Below are 21,125 nucleotides of genomic sequence, written 5' to 3'. Positions count from 1 at the left end.
CTCGAATATGCAAATAACTGTGTCCGCTTTCAGTTTCTGTCATTCCTCTAGGACAACGCCACACATGCACCCCCCGTACGGGTCGATCGTACAAGCAAAAAAAAAATTTGTGATTCACCACTTGGAGGCGGTTAGGGCATTGAAGATGGAAACGTCAAGTGGAAGCCTGCAAGTTTTTGCCAAGACGCTGTCGTAGATCAGCGGGCTTTACCAAGTGCAGTACACATTAAGGAACAAATAAAAAGATACTCAACAAATGGTCACATAAGTGAGCATCCTGTGCTCCATGCTGCTTGTGTTTCCGTATATTTGACCCATTTAGGAGCACTAAGACAATAGCACAATACAGTCAGTGACCAATAATTTGAACTTGACGGTGTCATGACTCAGATGCCGGTGGCACACGAGAATGAAGTAGAAGATCGCGGAGCGTTCGAAACCGCGTGAGCGCTTACCCCCGCAGTGGGTAAGCGCCACGGATGAGGATCAAGCAAGCAAGCAAGCAAGCGAGCGCTCGAGGCACGCAAACTGATGTGTAATCCGCGAGGGAGAAGCAACAAAGCAGCATTATCGACGTGGCCCTCGGACTGGAAGGTCGCTTCGTCAGCTACGCTCTGATGATGAGAGTGCGGGGAGCGCGGCCACGAAGCTCGTGATGCTGGCAAGGCCCAGGTGTGGCTGTAGACCCCGGAGACGCGAGGCTCCTGGGACTGGCTGCTGCTGCTCACGGTGGTTCTGGTATTCTTCGCAAGAATCCCACCTCTTCGGCCGAGCCAGATCAACCGATAATCGCCGGGACACCGGGTCGCCATGCAGATAGACGGAGGGCGAAGAACACTTCATTAAGCCTAACCAGGGAGTTGGCACGTCAGCGGCAGCTACCAGGACACCAGCCACGTACTCGATCAGATTGACGGAGCCGCAAGTCGTCGGCACTTACGGCATCAGTGACACTACGAACGAATACGACGTGGACTCGACGAGAAGAGCTTCAAACCGACGGTCCGTAAGAACCAGCATTTCTGCATTGTGGCGCAGTTAGGCCGAGTTTAGGGTGGCCAGACTTTGATATGAGTCAGGGCTAAGACTGACTTAGAGAATTTAAGACGAAGCTAGGCTCCAAGACAGTCCATTGTTACGAGATAGAGTGTATAGCCGTTCCCTTTGTTTACATGAGCATTTTTTGGTAGTTTTGTATACGATTGGAGGTTAATGGTTAAGTGAATATTTTAGTTGAGTTGTGTATTTAGTCTGAGTCATAGTTTAGTTGTTGAGTGAGCATTTTTGTTGAGCTATGTCTTTAGTTTTGTGTGCCTTACGCTTTTCCCGGTTTTGTTCATATTAAATCCTTGTTTGCTGTGCTGCCACGCATAACACTTGCGTGCAACCCTTCTGCTCCCGAGTAGCGGTGACAGACAGGGCTTGCCAAACGTCCGAATAATTGGGAGTTCGAAATACCGTACTCACCCAAAAATAAGTGGCCAGAAAAGGTGCGCCGTATTTTCGGATCATCGCTTTCGGAGCTACGTTCAATCTCGCGTAACTACAGTTAAACCTGGATATAACGAAATTGACAAATTCCCGAAAAATTTCGTTATAAAGAGGATTTCGTTATATGCAGGTTCGGCACGAAAATTCGGAAAATAAACGTTTACCGTATTTACTCGATTCTAACGCGCCCTCAATTGTAACGCGCACCCGTTTTATGTTTTCGTCGAAGCACTCATCCTCAGAATGTCACACCAGGTACCGGATGCGTGGACGCGTGTCGTTTCGCACAAGCGCGAGGCATCGGAAACGAAGAGCGAGCGTCACGATGGCGTCGTATAGTGTTACAGTAGAACCTCTCTGTTACGTTCCCGGGGGCTGCGTTTTCCCGGCTGTTACTTCGTTTTCGACCGGTCCCAGCACAGCTCCCATACAACTCAATGCATTGGTAACCCCGCTGTTGCGTCGCAACTGTGGGACCGTTCCCGCATCATACGTTGCGAACTGCCACCCCGCGCCGGCCCGAGCGGCCATTTTGACTTTTCATGTCGCTTGGCTTGGTGGCTTGACGATGGCATTGGCCACCCGAAGTGCCCGGGGGCGACAACTATGACGTATTTTCGGTTACCGCCAGCAAAAGTATGGCCCTTGAGATCCGTATTTGCTTATAAAGATGGTGTCCATGATGCGTTGTGGCCCTAAAATTGGTTTTGGCTCATAGATATTCCGTATATAAGGGTACGGCCACGCTAGCGCCAAAAAACGCGCGCGTCATGCAGCGAGCGGCAAGTTGCCGCGCGTCAGCGCCTTGCCGCGAGGCCACCGTGGCACGCGCGTCTCGCCCCGCGGCAGCGCGATAAGATCTCCCGCGCTCTCCGAACGGGCGAGCAACACCGCGAGCGCTCGTTGCTTCATTTGAGAGACGACGATCGTCGATTGAAAACCCGGCGCGACCGGCGGCGTTCAGGTTGTCATGGCTCCGTGACGTCACGCTCGTCGCTCTTGATTGGTTCTTCATCTCGCGGCACGCGGCATTTGCCGCAGAACCCATTTCGCGCGGCACGCCGCAAGACCCCCGATTCCTGCCGCGTTCGCCGCGCGCGGCATGACGCGTTGCCGCGCGTTTCTGACGCGCGTTTTTGCTGCGTGTTTTTGCCGCTAGCGTGGCCGTACCCTAAAGTCCAAGGGCAATGATGTAGTCGCCGCGCGCCGTATGCAGTATGTGCGAGTGAAAACGTGCGAGGGGAGCCGACGACCGCGTCTAATCACGCGCGCGCAAGAAAAGCAGGGAGGAAGTGCGCCGTCTTCCGTTGTGCTCGAGGCACCGGCCAGGGAGCGAGGGCGGAGGGATAGCGGGGCGGCGCGCGGTCGCCCAGGCCGTATCTTGAAAGCGATCTGCGTTGGGGCAGAGTCTAGCAGTGTAGGTGCGTCGGCGGCCTGTAGCTTTCTGGGTGCTGTGTGTTCTCGGCGCTCAGTTTGCGTTGAAGCGATAAACAGCACGAAGGTCACTTCGCTCGCTTTTCCAGCGGCGCTTCCACATGCCGCCAGCGTTTGACAGCGGTGTCCGCGCTCATCGAGTCTGATGTGCCACAGCGTCTACCAGCGCGTCGTCAACATCAGCTGGAAAAGGAGAGAGTGCCGGCTTGGCGGGCTAGGCCAGCTGCAGCAAGCGGCAGGATCAGATTTGAATGAAGGGAGGGGGAAAGGTCACGCCCGCGGCGGCAAGGGCAAGATCGCTGGGTCGAGGGATGCAGGGCGATCGCACACGCACGCACGCACACGTGCGCTCGCTTCGCATCCCATCGCGGCGGAGAAGGTGCTTCCGGTTGCTGCTCGCGCAAAAATGACAAAATTTGGGGCGAAATTTCTAGGTGGTCGGAGGGGAAAATTCGTTATATCGAGGGGGTCTCCCGCTGCCACTTCGTTACGTAGAGGTCTCAAATACATGTGCCTCTATGGAGTAACGGCGGGGAATCGAAAAACTTCGTTATATCCAGGAATTCGTTATATGGAGGTTCGTTATAAGCAGGTTTAACTGTATATAGGCAAGAAGCAATAATTTAGGAATGACAGCATTCTTGCCGCAGTGTCAAGCATGCTATCTCTCGCGTGACTAGCACAAAACTTATCAGTGAGCCACGTCATTCTTGGCACAGTGCCAAGCACGCTATCTTATCACAGTGCAGAAACACTGCCAGCCATCAAAGCCGGTGCCAGTGACGCAAATGAATGCATCTTTCAAGAGTGAATATCCAAGAATGTGGCCCACGCTTTTCCACGCATGTTGCTGCGCTCACATACACTTGTCCTTGGCCTAGACATTTCGTGACCGTGATTTTCTAGCAATGCTTTCTATGCGATGCCTTTTAACACTTGTCGCACTTCGTCAATGGTCAAAGCAATGCTACGCACACATTATCAAAGCGATCAGCCGGCTATGAACAGTTGATAATAAGAGTGACATAGAATCAAGCAAGAAGCATTGCCACAAAATCGTGGCCCATATCTCGACCATTCTCATTCTGTCGTTACAGATAGCTGAAAGTACAGTCATTGCATGCACTGAATTCTCATCGGTGACCCCTAGATCAACTAGGTTTCGCTAGTTTCGCGGAGCGCCGGCGACATGGCTAACAACCATATCAGCGACATCTCGAAATAAATATATTACTATTTCTGCTTGACTCAGTGGCCATATTAGTAGACGGTCGTGCAATCGAAGTCCAAATTATATCATGATGCGCTGTAAGGTGTCCAAAATATTGGTCGTCCTCACACATTAAGCTTATGGGGCTAGTGGCGGTGCCTTGGGGCTGACCAAATATTCAAGCATGTCCAAATTATTGGTGACAGAATAATCGGTTATTGACTGTATTGCCAGTGCATCAGTCATGCCACCATTAGTAAACTTGAACATACAGATGTTACTGTGGCAGACAGAAGTGCTCTTTGCACACCTAGAAATCATCTTAGAACTAACGTCTATGCAATGCCATATAAGCAGTCATGCCAAGAACACCCTCGCAACGTCCGTACAGACAACTACACGACTAATCTCACAGAATGATGGAAATACAACCAAGGCACATATTAGAATGCATGCTATGCAGGAATTAGCTATTGTTGGTCGATTTCATGCATATAACTACAACAGGTCTAACCATGACAATGTGGGATTCCGCAGAACTGATTTGCCACAGTCAGTGCCCTTGTGCTTTGAGTTGTCAATTAATTCGCCCTCACGCTGCAATCTCGTAGCCTCCTGGTTAGTTCAGATGGTCAGCTATCGCCCCGGAAAGGCATTGGTCCCGCGTTTGAATCCCGAACCAGGACGAATTTTTCTTTAACTGCAAAGCCTTCTATCTGAGAAAGCCATATGGGCTTCCTTTGTAGCTTTGTGCTACATTCGGGTGGATGATAATTTTTCCTTTCATGACATGATACATTACACTAAAAAAAGCACTTGCTCTGCTTGCAAAATGAACGAAAAAACATTATGTGGGAATGTGGTATGACTTGCCTTTTTGAGGTTCATTGTTTGCACCCAGTCCCCAGACGTCACCTCGAACACATCCACGTGGGATTCCATGTACACACAGAGGTATGAGTCAAAATAACCTGCAGACAGATTTACAGATCAATTTCAGGCTGCAACATGTTTGAAAGCTGTGACGATAAGAAAACAAAAAACAAATGCACCAGATAAGCAACACACACACAAAGATTTTTTTAGAATGAAGTGTATGACATCAGGCATTACACGGAAAACTATTTGGTTTCCGTAATGGGTTGCACACCAATTCAAAATAACAAACTGACATTTTGGGGTTCAACCCAATTTTTTTGGAACCCGAAATTGTACTGGACCCGGATTAGCTGTTCCATCTGAACAAATGTTCTAATTTTAATCAAAATATATTTTATTCAAAATGCAGTTACAAAAAAAGAAAATATGTTCTTTATGAAAAAGTACCTTGCTAAAGTTACATGTATACATGCCCTCAAAATGTTTCAGAATGTGGTGCCTAAAACAATTTGAATTTCTTCCCTGTCAAAGCACGAAGCCTGACATTGACACATTGCACTCTGCAAGCCTCAGCACAACCTATGTGTAAGTCTTTCAATTAATGTCTGTGCTGTCAGACAACAATGAAATTAGTTTTTTTGATGAGCAATGCATAAACTTTTGGGAGTGCGAGTACAAATCGACGAGCAATGAGCCAACGTGGCAGTAACATAATTTTACAACATGATGAAAGCCTGTCTCTAGCAACAGAAAGAGAATTCCAAGTTCAAATCACATGTGATTTCCTCTCGAAACGTGAATGCTAATCATAGTGAGATTTGTCATCTGTTTCAACTTTTGGTGCTGAAAATGTAACATGGGATATGAGAAAAAGAAAATTCGGAAGAGACACCTAAGACTGCTTACGTGTGGGAATGCAAAAGTATTATAGTCCCTTTGGTTAAATCTTTAGTCAGCCAGATCGTTGCAACGTGACATGTACAATCAGGCACCCACTAGGCACACCTTTAGTAAGCCAGAACTGCAGAGCGCCCCCCGACTTCCCGGAATCAGGGAAGCATGCTCATCTCGTATCCCAAGGGCCTGTGTTCGATTCCCACCCAGAACGAAATATACCAAATTTTCTTTTCAAAGCCATTTATTTACTTTGTTTACAGGGACCTCCCTGAAAAATATGATGTCAATCCGAGTATTTTTGACGTGTTTTTACTCTTTGCGCTGTCGGACATTTTTGGTGCCATTGCTTGGTCATGCCACCATATTTTCGGGTAATGGGGCATATAATGCTTTCACATTAAAAGTGACGCGCTTGTCGTATTTCTTTCAAGTCTCTTTTCCCATATTCAGTGCCAAAAGGCCAAATAAATCGCATAATTTGCTCTAAAGAGTAAAACAATTGGAACTAAAGAAAGCTGCACTGAAGTAGACAGACTGGCGGCGATTTATTTATTTCATAGATATGACATTGCTGAAACCAATGCACATATGGGCATAGGCTAAGGCAATGTCTACAATATTTTATCTGTATGGCTACACCTGATTCATAAATAGGATGTTTGCACTGATGTCTCCACTCTTGACGGTTATACAACATACACTCAAGGTTTTCAACACTACAGCAAGAATATTGAAAATTGTCACGTGACATATTATATTAGCAAGTAAAACAATGGCATCAATGCAAACGGTGATTTCCTTGAAAAGTTCCGAGAGGTGGAACTGCCATACTGCTTTTAATAGGCACACAGTGAAGATCTAAAATCAAAGAAAGTACAAAAAGGCAGATTCCTTAACAGTGGTATTAGTTGGTGAGGTCTGAAGTCATACTTCAGCACTTATTGCTACTCGAGTAACAGCAAGGTCGAGACACACTCTCGAGTGAGTTTGTTGGTCACTGCTTGCGTGGAACATGATGGAGAAGGAAGACAAAACATCTTGTTCGTTTTCTTTTGTTGTCTTCCTTGTATAGTGCATTCTTCTTCTGATGCCATTCCGTGCCACCTGATTAGGTGTTCTGTTCAATACCGTACACAGTCCTCTTGTGTGCGCGCTGCAGTTTCAAGATGAATAGCTACCAACTCACCTAACTTTCAGCACTTTTACAGTACAGTCTGAAAGGCTGACATAAAACTTCTAATTAAGCACAGAGCAATATTGACTGCAAATACAGAAACGCAACAGGGGCCCATGCTACACCTGAGCAACTGTGGTGCAATAGTGTTATGGCATCTTATGATTGAACAATTGTCCATCGACATCCACATGAACTTCCTTCTCCCTCCCATGGCCATCCGTGAACTACACTTACAATCTTATCACTTACTGATGCTGCCTACCAACACCTTATAATCTTCATATACTTACTACTAAATTAACGAATATACTGATTGCACTGCCAACTTACACCTCAAGGCCTTGTGCTCTACTGATTATGTGTACTCATGATGCATGATTGTATATGACTCCACCTAAATGGTTATTGGCACCACTGTCAGTAGTCCACAAGCAACACAACTGCAATTTAATATGCAGAATGCATAACTAAGCATCACAACCTTTGCGAGGACACAAGTCGTGCGCTGGTGCATAAGCATCGGTTCACCCATGCCTTTGATTACCCTGCTTATGGGATAGGCCAGCTGGTAATTTTGTGTCTGCATTGACGACAACGGTCGGTGACTTTTCTGTACGGCGCTATCAAATGAAACCTTGCTGAGCAGCCCAACACACTCAGCAAAGCTAACAAAGCAGTTGAAAAGAACGACAGGCAATGAGTAACTCACTGACTGACAGGGGCACAGCAGAGAACATGACCTCCTTGTCACGGGTCTTCTTCCCTTGGCCATTCACGAACACTCCCAGCTCTGGTGACATAAAGAAGGCAAGTGGCATGGTTTAAGCACAGTGTCAATTAAAGGGTGTTACATTTGGTGTATTAGCTGAAGACTGAACACTGGGGTCATGAAACTGTTAACAACTTCAGCATTCCTACGGGAAAGTGCACCATCTTTGCAAAGCTCTAGGCTTGTGCATGATTCAGTGACAGCAAATTGGCGGAGTTCGTCATGAGAACGAGACAATGGGAGGTTTCCCAGGACTTCAGCTAAAGATGCCAACACAGAAAGTGGTTTTACCTTCTAGCGAGCTTGGGTCATTGACCTCTCCCTGGTCATTGGTTAAACAATTTGGTGACTTTACAGGATCAGCTTGGGGGTGGCATTTGTGCTTTGTGCGGACCTTTTTCTCCTTAAAGGCGGTGTTTTGCGACAGCTACAGGATATTAAATTGGCCAATGATGACATGACCTGTTACTAGGCTTGTGTGAATATTCAATATTTTTTAATATTCAAGTCAATATTGTGCTATTCAATTCGGTTCAAATTTCAGTATCCGAAGTTGTCGAAGTATTTGAAACAAATGAATATGCATATTTTTTCGCCTATAAGCCGAACCCCCAATTAAAACGCCCAAGAAAGAAATAAGAACCACGCGTATATATCGCAGAAGGAACTCCATACAATACCCAAATCTTAGTAAAAAGAGTCATCATTCGCAGATGCATGAATCGTCCACGTCGTATCTTCGGCCAGCGGCTCTGTTCCCTACTTCGTCAGCGACGTTGCTGGTGGAGAACTTTGCCCCAAAAGATGCTTCCACGGCAGTGTGGCAAATGCTCCTATGGAAGCACACTTCAAAGTGAAATGCACGCTGCCTTGAAAGCACACCTTAAAGGGACCTTGAAGAAATTTGGAAAACGTTTAAGCTTCGCTTTCAAAGGAGGCATGACACCCAATTTTCGATCATAATCTGTATTGTGTGAAGTAATCCTTGTGCGTTTAAGAACACGTTGGCAAAATTTTAGCACATCTGAGCAAGCACGTAATCTGTAATTGAATTTTTTTATATTACACTCCAACGGCATAACAGTCGAGCAACACTGGCACGCTCGTGAGCCGTGACGTAACAAGCTGAATGCTTGCCGAGCAAGCATGTATATTTCCGGGAAGAATCCGTTTCAGCTGTGCGCGCATGCGGGAAGCTTCCGCTTTACTCAGCTTGCCGTTGGAATTGTTCAATTTGCTGCGGCTGAAACAATGCCACCGAGGCACCTATGTACACTCTGGGGCACCATAGCGAATGGAGCAAGGAGTGCTCTGTATCGTTCTTCAGGTTCCCCAAGGAGCACGTCAATCATAAGGCTTGGGAGATGAATGTGAAACAAAAGTGTCATCTGACGCTTTTTTGTTTTGTTCTCGGAACACTTCACACCAGACAGCTACGACAACTGCGCCTGCTCGCCGAGTTTTGGATACCCGTGTAGAAGCTGAGGCTGCGGCCAGACACAATGCTGACCGTATTCGTGCACCGACCCATCCAATAGGCACTGCTCTGGCGAAACGTAAGCTTAGCTATTTCTTAATTTTTTTTTACCGATATCCGGTGCAAGAAGCAACTTCAAGTAAAGGTTCAGCTAAAGCGCGCATCGCGCGAAATCCTCGTTCGCATTTGTTTACATATGCCGCACGCAACAACAGGTTTTGTTGAGTACGGAACCGAGAGACATGCATGCCAGCAAGCAATCTACGCACATAATAGTTTGCATTGTGCAAAGTAGTGCCAGAATTCGTCTCCCGTGAATGGCTGGCTAAGCAGCGCTGCACGCATGAAATATGATGAAATAAAGCTGTAGCACAGAACACCTATGGCTGGTATTACTCAATAAGCATCAGCAGCATTTCACGCAGCACCAATGTCACCATCTATGTTGACCACATTAACTATGCTGTCTTCGTTCATGGCCTCCAAGATTTTGTACTTGCCAGCCAGTACGCACAAATCTCGGAGGGTATGTTTTGTCACAGCTGGTGACGATGAGGTTGAAGTCAAAATGTGCAGCGTACACTACGCCATCACTACTTCTGCTGCTCAAAGATTCGTTACTTGCTTCTTCACGCGAAGTTGGCGGTGTTGAAGGCATGGCACGCGATATCTGGAGCAAATATGGCAAAAAACTGGAGCTATGCTCCGACGTCACCTGGTGCAGTGGGTGATTTTGTAGCAGAATATGGCGAGGTTCCATGCAGCTGATTACATCACAGATGGCATGGCATCATGGCGGTCGGCGTCAGAGGGCGGAGCTTAGAGCTGGCAAGCTCTAGCTCATATTTTGGGTAGAAATGTGCAGTTTTTACACGTGTATAGCCTTAATAGACCCTCTACTACAATTTCTCGCGGAAAACCGCAAATTGTTCCGTGACCGGGTCACGCCCCCTTTAAGAGTGGAATGCGATAGCATTCAAAGATCCCTGAATGCTTGTCAGGCTTTCCGGCAACTGCAGCTTTCCTTTTTCTCCACCTTTGCCTCTGCGCACTGCTGCCATTTTATGCTCCCTATGCTGCCGAGGAGGTGAGCGCCATCTGGATGGTGTTTTTGCAAGTAATCTACCCGGGCCCGTTGTTGGTATGATAGAAATGCAGGAAAAGGGGTTTGTATTTGAGTTTCCTCATAACAGAATTATGTTTTCGCGAACATTCAAACTACAATCTGACGCTATCATGTCTGTAGGTTGTGGTTAAGTCGTCCTTTATGATTTTTCTGACAGATTTTACCATGAGATATTCAATTTTTGTTCACTAACGCCTTGCGCCACGCGGAGGGCCTGTGCGGTCGGGGTGGTTCGGGATTATCTTCTCAGCCACCGATGCCAGCGCACGGACGCCGGCGCACCGACGCCGGATTTTCTGCGACACAGGGCCCTTGACGCTATCGAACACGAGGTGCGCTTGATCCACAGAACCTCAATTACCTATGCCCGAGTGTCAAAAAGCACATCACAGTGCGTAACGGCAACGCGCGAACTGCGCAATAAATCCGCAAGCAGCTTGTAGCCACCCAATCTCCGAAAACGGGCAGCCATGGGCAGCGCGCCTAAGCTTTCGCACTTGAATCTCGGAGGCTCTAACTTACCACCGTGCGCATTTCTCCCGTTTGTAGATAGGGTAGGTGCCGATAGCGTGCGCACTGATGTTATATTTCGGAGGAATAAAAAAAAAAAAAAAAAAAAAAAAACTGATGCGCGGAGCACCACAAGTGCGCGCCGCAAAAGAGCTAAAACGGCGTTAGCGTCCAAAAACGAAGCGATGCAGTCCTCATTGGTATGGTCCTCAGCGGCAATCGTACGCTATACGTGACTGACAGCAACGCCGGAACTCTTCGTGCCTAATTGTGTCCTCAAAGCCTTTATTTTTGCGTTAATCGCCGCGCGTAACACCGCGTTGGTGGCTAGCCGCGTGCCTTCATAAGTGCGTAATCGCGATCTATGATCGCGTCGATAACCAGCAGTTTCGTCCGCAGCAGCGGTTGCGGGAAATAGTAGTTTCGTTTTGACGGTGCGCGCGTCGGCTGCGTGCCTTTCGCAGCGGCGTAGTCGCCATCCATGATCGCGTCGATAGCGACCGCGGTTTCGTGCGCACTTGTTGCAGCAAAGGGTAGTTTCGTTTTGACTTGGTGAGTGCGTCGGCTATGGCGTCGGCCGCCTGCCTTCTGAACCGCACTATCGCGTTCTTGAACATAGTAAAAGAATGTTACCGACCTGTTGACAAGGCTCCTGTGAACATGTGAGCCAAATATTACTGCACTGCATGCAGCAGGGTGTTTACAATCTCATGTCAAAAACAGTGAACAGACGCTTGTTCTCGTATCCGCAATGTCGTTATCGAAAGATGATCGAAAGCAGTTGGCCAACCAATGTTATTGGCTGATTTCGTGATCGCGAGAATGTTCTCAGCAATACATAATTGCTAATTTTGAGTAAAATAAATAATATGTATGTCTGCGATCTTAAAAAGACATAAAAAGCATTTTATCTTGGCACTGCGCATGGCCTCGAGATGGCAGCGGCGTGCTGCGTAGCGCAGCGGCTGCCATGGCGGCCGCCATGGGGTGCTGCGGCGAGCCCTTTCGCTGCCGCAAGACTCAAATTGCGGCCAGTGAAGAACACACAGTGAAGAAGCCCTCTTGGCTTCTTCACTGTGTAGCTTCAAGTGTGCTAGCGGAGACAAAAAGAGATTGAAAGCCTGGTATCGCTGCGATTATAATTGAAGAATTCGAAAAATTTTCACAGCGTAACATTCATGGGACAATATACTTTAATAGTGAGGCCATTCTATGATTAGTTAGGGAAGTGTTTCAGGCTCCCCCCCTCCCTACTCGCCCTGGGGGAGTGTAGTAGTAGGGAGGGGAGGGGAGCGTTTTACTCCGGGTGGCCTTGGCGGTTGCGCGCTGTATCTTGAAAGCGATCTGCGTTGGGGACAGAGTCTGTCCTGCGCTGTTTTCGCGGCTTAGTTTGTGTTGATGTGAGTGCAAGCACGAAGGTCAATACGCTCGCTGCTGCTGCCGCACTGCCTCACCCCAGCGTTTTGACAGCGAGTTTCTGCAGTCATCGAGTGAGATGTGTTCATGTTTGCTTGTGCACGCATGACATCATGCTTGTTAATTTAGTGAGTATGCCTGTGTTTACAAGTTTTTATGGCCAATAAAACTGCTATCCTTAAGTCCTATAGCTGTCCACTAATTTGCTATGGCAATCGATGCTTTGACTTTTGGGCGAAACTGTGATTTTTAAAGAAAATGTTCATCTATGCATTGAAGCACAAAAGTAACTGGAATGCCCACCTATTTCGTCCCACACTTTAGGAAATATCTCAAAATTTGTGTCATCCTGGAAGCTAAATTCAAGTGGATGCATCTTTCAAACTCGGCGGCTACAATTCGTAAATAGCAATATGTGTCGTAAAGTAATTAATGAGGAACTTAATTAGCAGTTGTCTGTTAATTAGTTCAATATGCATTTAGATTTCTCATGCAAGTATCGTCCGCCAATGAACAATCCAGCTCAAGGAGTAGAATTATGATATCTGCTACAGGCAATTTTTAAAAATTCCCTAAATCTTAAAAATGATCACCCCACATACTAGCCGCCATCTGTTGGGCAGACGACGAGGGGAGCGGCGGCATGTACGCAGCAGTGCCTACTGGTGATATTGATTGTTGACTTCAACAATTTTTTCCAAACAAAATTTCCTGGAATAAAAATTTCTAAATCACAAGGTAAAAGGTCGGTGCACATATTGCGCTGTCGACATATATTTATCTGGAGGGCCTTAAGGCCCTCCAGTTAAAAAATCTTAAGGCCCTCCCAAAGAAATCCATTTTTTGACAACTTTGGAGGTGTTTAAAAAAATATATATACGTTTTAATAATTTCAAATTGTTTTTAGCATACACTATAGCAACAGGCGAAAAGGGAGAAAAAATAATGTAGCTGAAAATTTTGCGCAGTTTATGCAAAAAAATTTCTGCAAACGCAACATTTCTTCCTTTTTTACTGGGCCAAATAAAGGGGGAAAATTCTAAAATGCATTCAGTTCTCACATTATTTGAAGGAAGGATGCCCCTAGAATGCTCTAAAATAAAATTTGTTATTGCACCTAGTTGCAGACTTGAACAAAAAAAATGTACCTCCAACCAACTAATTCTTCTTTGCGGAAACTTCAACGTGTGCTCAGGTGATAAAAAATGTTTTTTTGACGAAAATACTTTGATGAAACCTTATTCACACAATAGCCATCTAGCTAAATTTTTTTGAAGAAAATCAATGATGATCGCTTTTTGGGTCTGGGACGTTTCGCATGGAATGACCCAATAACGAAAGAAGGATGGCAACACCACCACTTTAACGTTCCTGCACCAGCACACCATGACCAGAGCCCTTCCATGTTTTTTTTCTGGTCACGAAACTGCCACCTCAGTTTCATATAGAGCCAGCGCCTGCCGCTAGAGGCACAACCGTGCATGAGAGGGCATTAGAACACTGCTACCGCTGTGGTTGTGTGCGGGGCAGCCTCGGTATTCTAGCTTTCTCAACTTCCACAACCGTCGTTTTACTTTCACGTAACTATTTTTAACATTCCACATGCTTAAATAACTGCCTGAGCGCATCTTCTGCCATGAAATGAGCGCCCGGGACAAAAAAAAAAGCCACTCATAACATGGAGCTTGCAGCAGTCTCAGTCCCCCCCCAAACATTCTGGGATTTTAAGAGCCAGAACAGCGATACGATTATGAGGCACGCCATAGTGGGGGACTCAGGATTATTTTGACCACCTGGGATCCTTTACAATGCACCTAATTTTAAATAAACGGGTGTTTTGCATTTCGCCCCCATCGAAATGCGTCCGCTGTGCACAGCCGGGCGGTCTCGGTCCAGAATTCTTCATCATCGCCGTTCGCCTCAACACTTCGGTAGGCTCGCTTTTTAATATTTGCCTGAAATTAAACACCGCGCATTCGCAACAAAGCGCCAGTGGTCCCACTTACCACCAGATGCAAACATATGGGCTGTTGCACCCCCGCTCACCCGTAAGTAAGCGCTGTTGGATTTGGGAGTGTCATGGCCTATCCGAGTTCGACGTCAAACTGCGGGTCGCTCTCTAGCCTACACAGCCGCTGCTACCAGGTGTAGGGGTTAGGAGTCGTGGCCTCGCCAGCAGTTGAAAGGGTTGGGGTCGGGCATATCCTAAGTGGTAGCTGGCCCATGCCGTCATCCGACTCATCCACGCTGACGCTGAAGACGTTGTTGAAGGGAGGAACAGGTTCTCATCGAGAACGAAGAGTACTGGGTTTATTTACATTATTTACAAGGGAAGTAGGAGTACGAGACGTTACATCTCCTCAGTCTAACATGAATGGATCGAAGCATACTACATCGAAGCACTGGCTATATCTCAGGGCAGATCGGAGAGCACTCGGCAGATGGGAGAGCAATCTCGATGGCCCGCCAAAGTCTCGCTTAAAACCCCTTTGTCCAAGCTGCGGTCCCACCATCCTCCAATCGGAGCATCGAGAGTCCCCGAAGGTCCGTCTTGAGGGCGAGGGTGCGCATAATCCCCCGGCGCCAACCTTTCCTTTGCCAAACGAACCACGTAGTAGAGCACTGCACGGGCGCGGGCTTACCCGAAAGCCTGGGCCGGGCCGGGTAGAGGATTTTTTTCACGGGCTCGGGCCGGGCTCGGGCACGGCGTGTGCTTTTTGACCCGGGCTCGGGTTTTTTGACGCGGGCCCGGGCCGGGCTCGGGCTTTTTGCGAGTTATTCTCGGGCTTCTCAACTCTGAAAAACATGTATTTTTCGTTCTCGGGCCGGGTTTGGGCCGGGTTCGAGTCGGGCTCGGGCCGGGCTCGGGCTTAAGGTAAAGGGGTGGCGGGCCGGGCCGGGCGGGTAACCTAGATTATTTCCGGCCCGGGCCGGGCCCGGGTCTAGCCATAAAAGTTTTGATCGGGCTCGGGCGGGCCGCCCAATGGAAAAACGGGCCCGGGCCGGGCCCGGGCCGCAAAAATCGGCCCGTGCAGTGCTCTACCACGTAGTACCACATTCGGAGAAGTGCCCTCAGGCACACACTGCTCACTCCACCACATAAAGGAGGGGACACTCATAGACAGGTGGCTTCGCGCCTGACTTTAACTGACGCGTCTGTTGTTCCTGGAATGGGCCAGCCATCGACGGTTTGAAGAGCGGTCTTGGCGGCCAGCTGGTCTGTCGAGTGACCGTGAGAAAGCGTCTACTTTTCCAAGAGTCTCCTCTTCCTATAGTGCCGAAACTCGTACTCTTTGTAAGGTGTAGGGACATGATGTCGCCGCTGATCTTTCCCGGCGGGAGGGCTTTTCAGCCTCCCGAAGCGATTCATCGCAGGTAAACAGGAGGTACTTCCAAGATCGCTGCCCTCGCTGGTCGCCAAACGTAACAGCGCCAACTGCGCATAGCGCCAGATTGTTCGCCGAGCACAGCTGTCCACTTTCTGTTAAACTGTGGGCAATATCTTATCAGGAGATCAAAAGAATGAAATTGTTATTGCAAAGGGCTGCTTCCATAGAATACTTAATGACAAAGAAAATAAAATTGAGCTGCTCCGTGCGCTTCTGATTTCTCTGGGCCAATCCCCCAGAGTGGGTATGCGCCACTACCATCTAGGCTCTACATCTATATACATCTAGTTTTTTGCAAAGCGACGCAGAGAAATGCGTCATTCGCTGATGCAGCATCGGTCCAGTCTGAACACGGCGTCGGCGTTGATCGGCGCTCTTCAACCGTACCCGACGACTCATGTGGTCGTTTGCGTGAGGGTCGAACTCTCAATGAGCGGGACCGAGGTTTCGCGAGATACGCTGGAAGGCCTTCAAAAATCCTTGGAACGACGTTAGTCTTCAGCGTCGGCTTCTCACGCTCCAGGGACACGGCGTCCCCGTTGATCTTGAAATTGTACGCAGTGATGATGTCCGAGGCGTCGAAGTGTTTCGCGCACACACGCGTATACTTCGATTTGAAGTTAAAACCGCCACTTTCCTGTCGCGGTATGGCTCAGTTCCATTTCTCGCGCTTCTCCTCGTCAAGAGGTAAACAGAACAACGACACCTTTTCGGTGGTGCCCTTTTAGCTGGAATGGCACCCCGGCACGCAACACGTGTTCGGCATCGTTGTCCCACCCCGCCACTTCAACTAAACAGTCCAACACTCGAAAAATAGCGCAGCACATGCACAGAACGCACCCGATCACTCAGCTCGCCTCGCACCAAGCAAGCGTTTCGGTACGCGAACAATGCCCTCGGCACAGTGGCACTGCGTTGCGGCAGCTTTGGGCAGCATATGCACCTCTCCCATAGCGTGACGGCGGAGTTTCGAGACCAGAAAAACATAGAAGGACTCTGCCATGACTCATGGATTTTGAGAGCATCTGCTCAAGCCTAGTTAATTTTTTAAAGAATAAAAATGGACAACATTTTATTACAACAAAGCCGAAGACCACACTTGGCAAGTTTTAAGAACTTTTCCTACCCCACAGTGGTCTAAATACGAGAAGGAAGAATGAAATTCACAACGTCACACTATACTCTGAGAACTGACACTGTAGTATCAGCACAAAATTGAAAAAATTGAAGTCTGGTCTTCATTTTCTATTCGAATAACCAACCTTTTACCGTGAAATTGATGAAAATTAGAATGTTGAAAGAATATCTTATCAGTTTAAACTAATTTAGTGTCTCCAAAGTTACTCTCCTTTGAAAGAATTGACACTAAAAGTGACAGTTTAAACTCTTTCCAAGGCCATATTTGCATTTATTGGTTGGAAAGAAGTTGATCACTGGTGAAGGAAACAAAGTCTACGCTTTCCATCCTTAAATTTATTTTAAATCACAGCACCAATACGTCGGTGTGACGTTGTGCCATTTGGGCAGCTTCCCTGCATTAAAACTTCTCAAAACTTACTGAATCATTGATTCCTCTACAGTGGAATGCAACCCCCCATTTATCAATAAGCTATTAAGCAGTTTCAACGAGATGTGGTCAAATACATGATGTGACGAGCAGCTGAAGCTGGAAATTCAAGGGCGCATCACCACCTGTTTTTCATTTGTGCGTGTTTTCTGGCTTACATAAGCCTCTTTTGACAGTAAGACTGACGTTTTTCTTGTTACAGAAGTGTAACTTATCAGTATAGCTAAAATTGTTGTCCCTTTTTGAAAGTAGAAGTGCCGTTACTTACGACTAAACACCAGCAGGTATTCATTGTTCGGAAGTTCCACAGCCATAAAGGCATCCATTGGATTGTGGTGGAGGAAAGACAGGTTGTTGTCAGGCTGGATTAAACCTGCAAGTTGCGACGCAAGAAGCAAACAACAAAATGGCTGTAGAATAGTGCAGATGTACTCCCAATAGAGTTTTAACCCATCTGCAAGCATACATATTCACCTACAACACATTAGAAAAGTTTTGTTCTAGTTATTGTTCTTGCTGAAAAGGGGAGGAGGGGATGACATCCCCTTGTCAATAATGATGATTACTGCCAATGTCCTAGCACCAGCATATGGGTAGAATGTGGTCACTGCAATTACAGTTTTCTGTACTCTAGTCAAGTCAGTGTCACAAGGTGGTGCCACCAGCATTCTTGTGCAGATCTGTGTCTTCGGTGTTGCACAAAACTTGGAATATATAAATATGTTTACAGAAAGGCTAAATATTTCTGATTTTAAGGCTTCACGGATTTGGCTTTTTCACTATTTCTCTTGGAAGGGCCAACACAAGCAGATTAGATGCACAATGTGCAGCAAGAGCAAGTCATTATAGCCATCACATTAGGCAAGAAAGACGGATGAAAAGGCAAATGGGCAGTGCTGCTCTCCAGCTCTTTCTTGAAAATTCTTGGAATGTCTGTTTATTTTTGGGTTCTGGTTCACAATACAATTAAAACAGAGAAGCACATGCAAAACGTGTTTCAGCAACCTTGAACAAGGAACTGTATAATTAGGAACACTTATATGCTTTTTTAAAATTCATTATCCTGTTCTGTACCATTATTAAGCACCCTCTCTGTAACGTCTGTTGACTCTGAGGGTAAAATAAATAAGTAAATAAATGAGAACACATTTAGAGAGTGTGACATTCAAAAACTGCAAACAAATAAGACAGGCTGTAGAAATTGACGAGTGATTGAACTCACAGACAGGCTCTGTGGTGCCCTGGAGATTGTACAGGTAGAAGAGAGAGGGGAGGCCAACACAGAGTCGGTCCTGCCACACGTCCAGACATTGGGCCACGCCGGGAACGCTGATGACCTGTCGGCCGCCATGACGGCTTTTCGTCCGATTCACCTGATGAACCAGGACCTGAGGGCAGTGTGAGGGCAGAAAAGAGCCAACACTTCGGCAAGGGCACTAAACATTGGCTCCTTTTGCTCTCCAGGAGGCACTGTTAATCGGCAATACTAGTGTTACAGACCTATACTGGGGTAAGAACAAAAGCCCAAAACTGGTGCTTTTGAAGCAGGTGACACTGAGGGTCACATCACTCAGGAGTTCCGGTGGTGAAGATATATATGGCAGCGTCCTCAGAACCAAGAGCTACAAGCAGCAGGCAAAGGTAACCACAGTTTACAGTGTTATTTTCTTTCGTAATCAATAAATGGTACTATAGGCTATTACTTAAGTACATCTCTTCCAATCCACGAGTTAAACATATTGTGCCCTCTTTTATGAAAGTCACAGCTCAATCTACAAAGCTCCTAAGCCTAATGACAAGTAGTTCTGGGGCGTTGTATGCTTGACTTCGTCGCAATGGCAACAGTTATTTTTTGGCAGGCTTGTGGTACCAGACAGTCAGTTGGGGTCGAAGTAAAAATCTGGCATTTGGTTGAAATACCCTGGGGAGCATTTTTCCAGTAATTCAGCATTTTTTCTTTCTCCCCCACCCCCCTTCAGACTGTGTTTAGTGTTGTGCACTGACACCAAACGACATGACACTGTGTTATTTGAGGAAAGAAATGGTTAGAGATTGCAGGACAGTAAAAGACGGGAAAACCTGCTTCATACTAGAAGTACATCTGGCAGCAAGTGCTTTTCTGGCATCAGCATTGTTCTTTGCAAATGGCACTGTTTCTTTTGTTAAATACTTCTACAAAACTGTCGAATAACCAAACGCAGAATGCTATGAGAACCTGTTTCTTGACGGCGACACAAAAGTAGTACGTGGGTGTGCCGCCATGGTCCATGTGGGTGGTGCAGAAGGTGGTGCAGCCCTTGGTGTCGGCCACTTTGATCCAGTCCACGTCGTGACCATCAAGCGCGCCTACAGGAATCAAGCGCAAATGCCGCTGCTTGCCTGCATGAGAAACATGGCCACAGCCAAGGATGACTTGGACCCCTGTCAAGTGCACACTATTGTGTGTGCTTGGGTTGATGCAGGTTTAACTCTACACATACTGAGCACTGCTACAAGTAATTTGAAGCACTGCTTGACATCAACTACCATGTGCACACTTTTTCAGATGCTTAGATCAATTCAAATTGAACTCAATGCATATAGAATACTCCTAAAGGTAATTTTGGCATCAACCCACCATGTGCACACTTTCAAGCATGCTTCGATTAATTCTGATTCAGCTCAATGCAAATCAAGCACTGGTACAACTATTTTTCAAGCATGTTTGGCACCAACTCGTTACATGCACAAGATCAAGTATGCTTGGGTAGATGCAGATTAAACTCAATTCAAATTGAGGAGTGACAAAGGTCATTTTGGCATCACCTCACCACATGCACACTTTCAAGCATACTTGGGTCAATGCAGATTGAACTCAGCGCAGACCAAGCATGCTACAAGCTATTTTGAAGCATGATTGGCATCAATTTTGTTACACTGGCTTATGCATTGCACTGTGATCCCGTTCAAAATAGTTCCAAGGCAAGACCCATATTCTACAACATTCCATTTAATTTTCTGCTCTTTTCTCATCATGCACAACGTGAAGTGGCCAATCCTAATGGTAACAGCAACAGGCAGCATTCGAGCCACATTAGGGCCAATGAGAAGGGAGAAAAAGAATGAAAAATGAAATGAATCATAAAAGAAAGGGTATTTCAGTTCAAAATCAAGAGTAGTAGTTTTCACTTCAGCTGCATTTGCATGGAGAGACAGCAACAATGCGCTTCAAATACCTGCGATAGCGATGAGGAGTTGTTCCTCCGGAATGTATTCAAGTTGGGCAATCCTCTTGCCATCACCAATACGGGCAATTTCTAAAGAAACAGATAAAAGTAGGGTAAAGCATGCACATCTGAGGAAGCAAAGGAATTGGGAACTACAGCCTAGCCTTCAAAAGAACTTGTTGCTGGGCACAATCTGGTCAATACTTGGGTAATGCATTGAACGGCAAATTAGACGAGCATACAGTACACAACACAGGACAGCATGCGTGCCAGAGGGAGCACCTGTGCTGCCTTGTCTTTCATTCTCTAATTTCGCTACAATGGCTTCCCCAACTGTTGTCTTCTTTTGTCAATATAGTCTTCAGAGAGAGACAAGATGAATGCTTGTGGGAATTATGGCAACCGATAATTCCGCACGTCCAGAGGCGCGCCAGGAGACGCGAGTAGAGCAGACGCTCCTTGCACGGTTCTCCCGCTCGGGAAGGCCAGGCGGCAACAAGTTTTTAAAAGCTACCAATTATTTACAGCTCGCGCCAAGCATGGTATTAGTTGATCATTAGACCATGATGATGAAAAG

At 46.8% G+C, this 21,125-nt stretch overlaps 1 protein-coding gene across 5 annotated transcripts in view; it reads right to left on the bottom strand.

Moving 5' to 3' along the window:
* Positions 1 to 21,125, bottom strand: part of LOC119457481 (serine/threonine-protein kinase MRCK alpha) — a 222,498-nt gene that overhangs the window by 23,458 nt on the left and 177,915 nt on the right. For all 5 annotated transcript variants that reach the window (XM_037719064.2, XM_049670117.1, XM_049670119.1 and 2 more), the window contains exons 33-38: positions 20,558 to 20,638; positions 19,558 to 19,721; positions 18,565 to 18,730; positions 17,611 to 17,715; positions 7,798 to 7,878; positions 5,009 to 5,106 (exon numbers count right to left, since the gene is read on the bottom strand). In XM_037719064.2, the coding sequence (XP_037574992.1) occupies positions 5,009 to 5,106; positions 7,798 to 7,878; positions 17,611 to 17,715; positions 18,565 to 18,730; positions 19,558 to 19,721; positions 20,558 to 20,638 (695 nt within the window). The remainder of the gene's footprint in view (positions 1 to 5,008; positions 5,107 to 7,797; positions 7,879 to 17,610; positions 17,716 to 18,564; positions 18,731 to 19,557; positions 19,722 to 20,557; positions 20,639 to 21,125) is intronic.

Source organism: Dermacentor silvarum, chromosome 7, assembly GCF_013339745.2.
Source record: "Dermacentor silvarum isolate Dsil-2018 chromosome 7, BIME_Dsil_1.4, whole genome shotgun sequence".
Classification (NCBI taxonomy): Eukaryota; Metazoa; Arthropoda; class Arachnida; order Ixodida; family Ixodidae; genus Dermacentor; species Dermacentor silvarum.
This window is presented reverse-complemented; position numbering and strand designations above follow the sequence as displayed.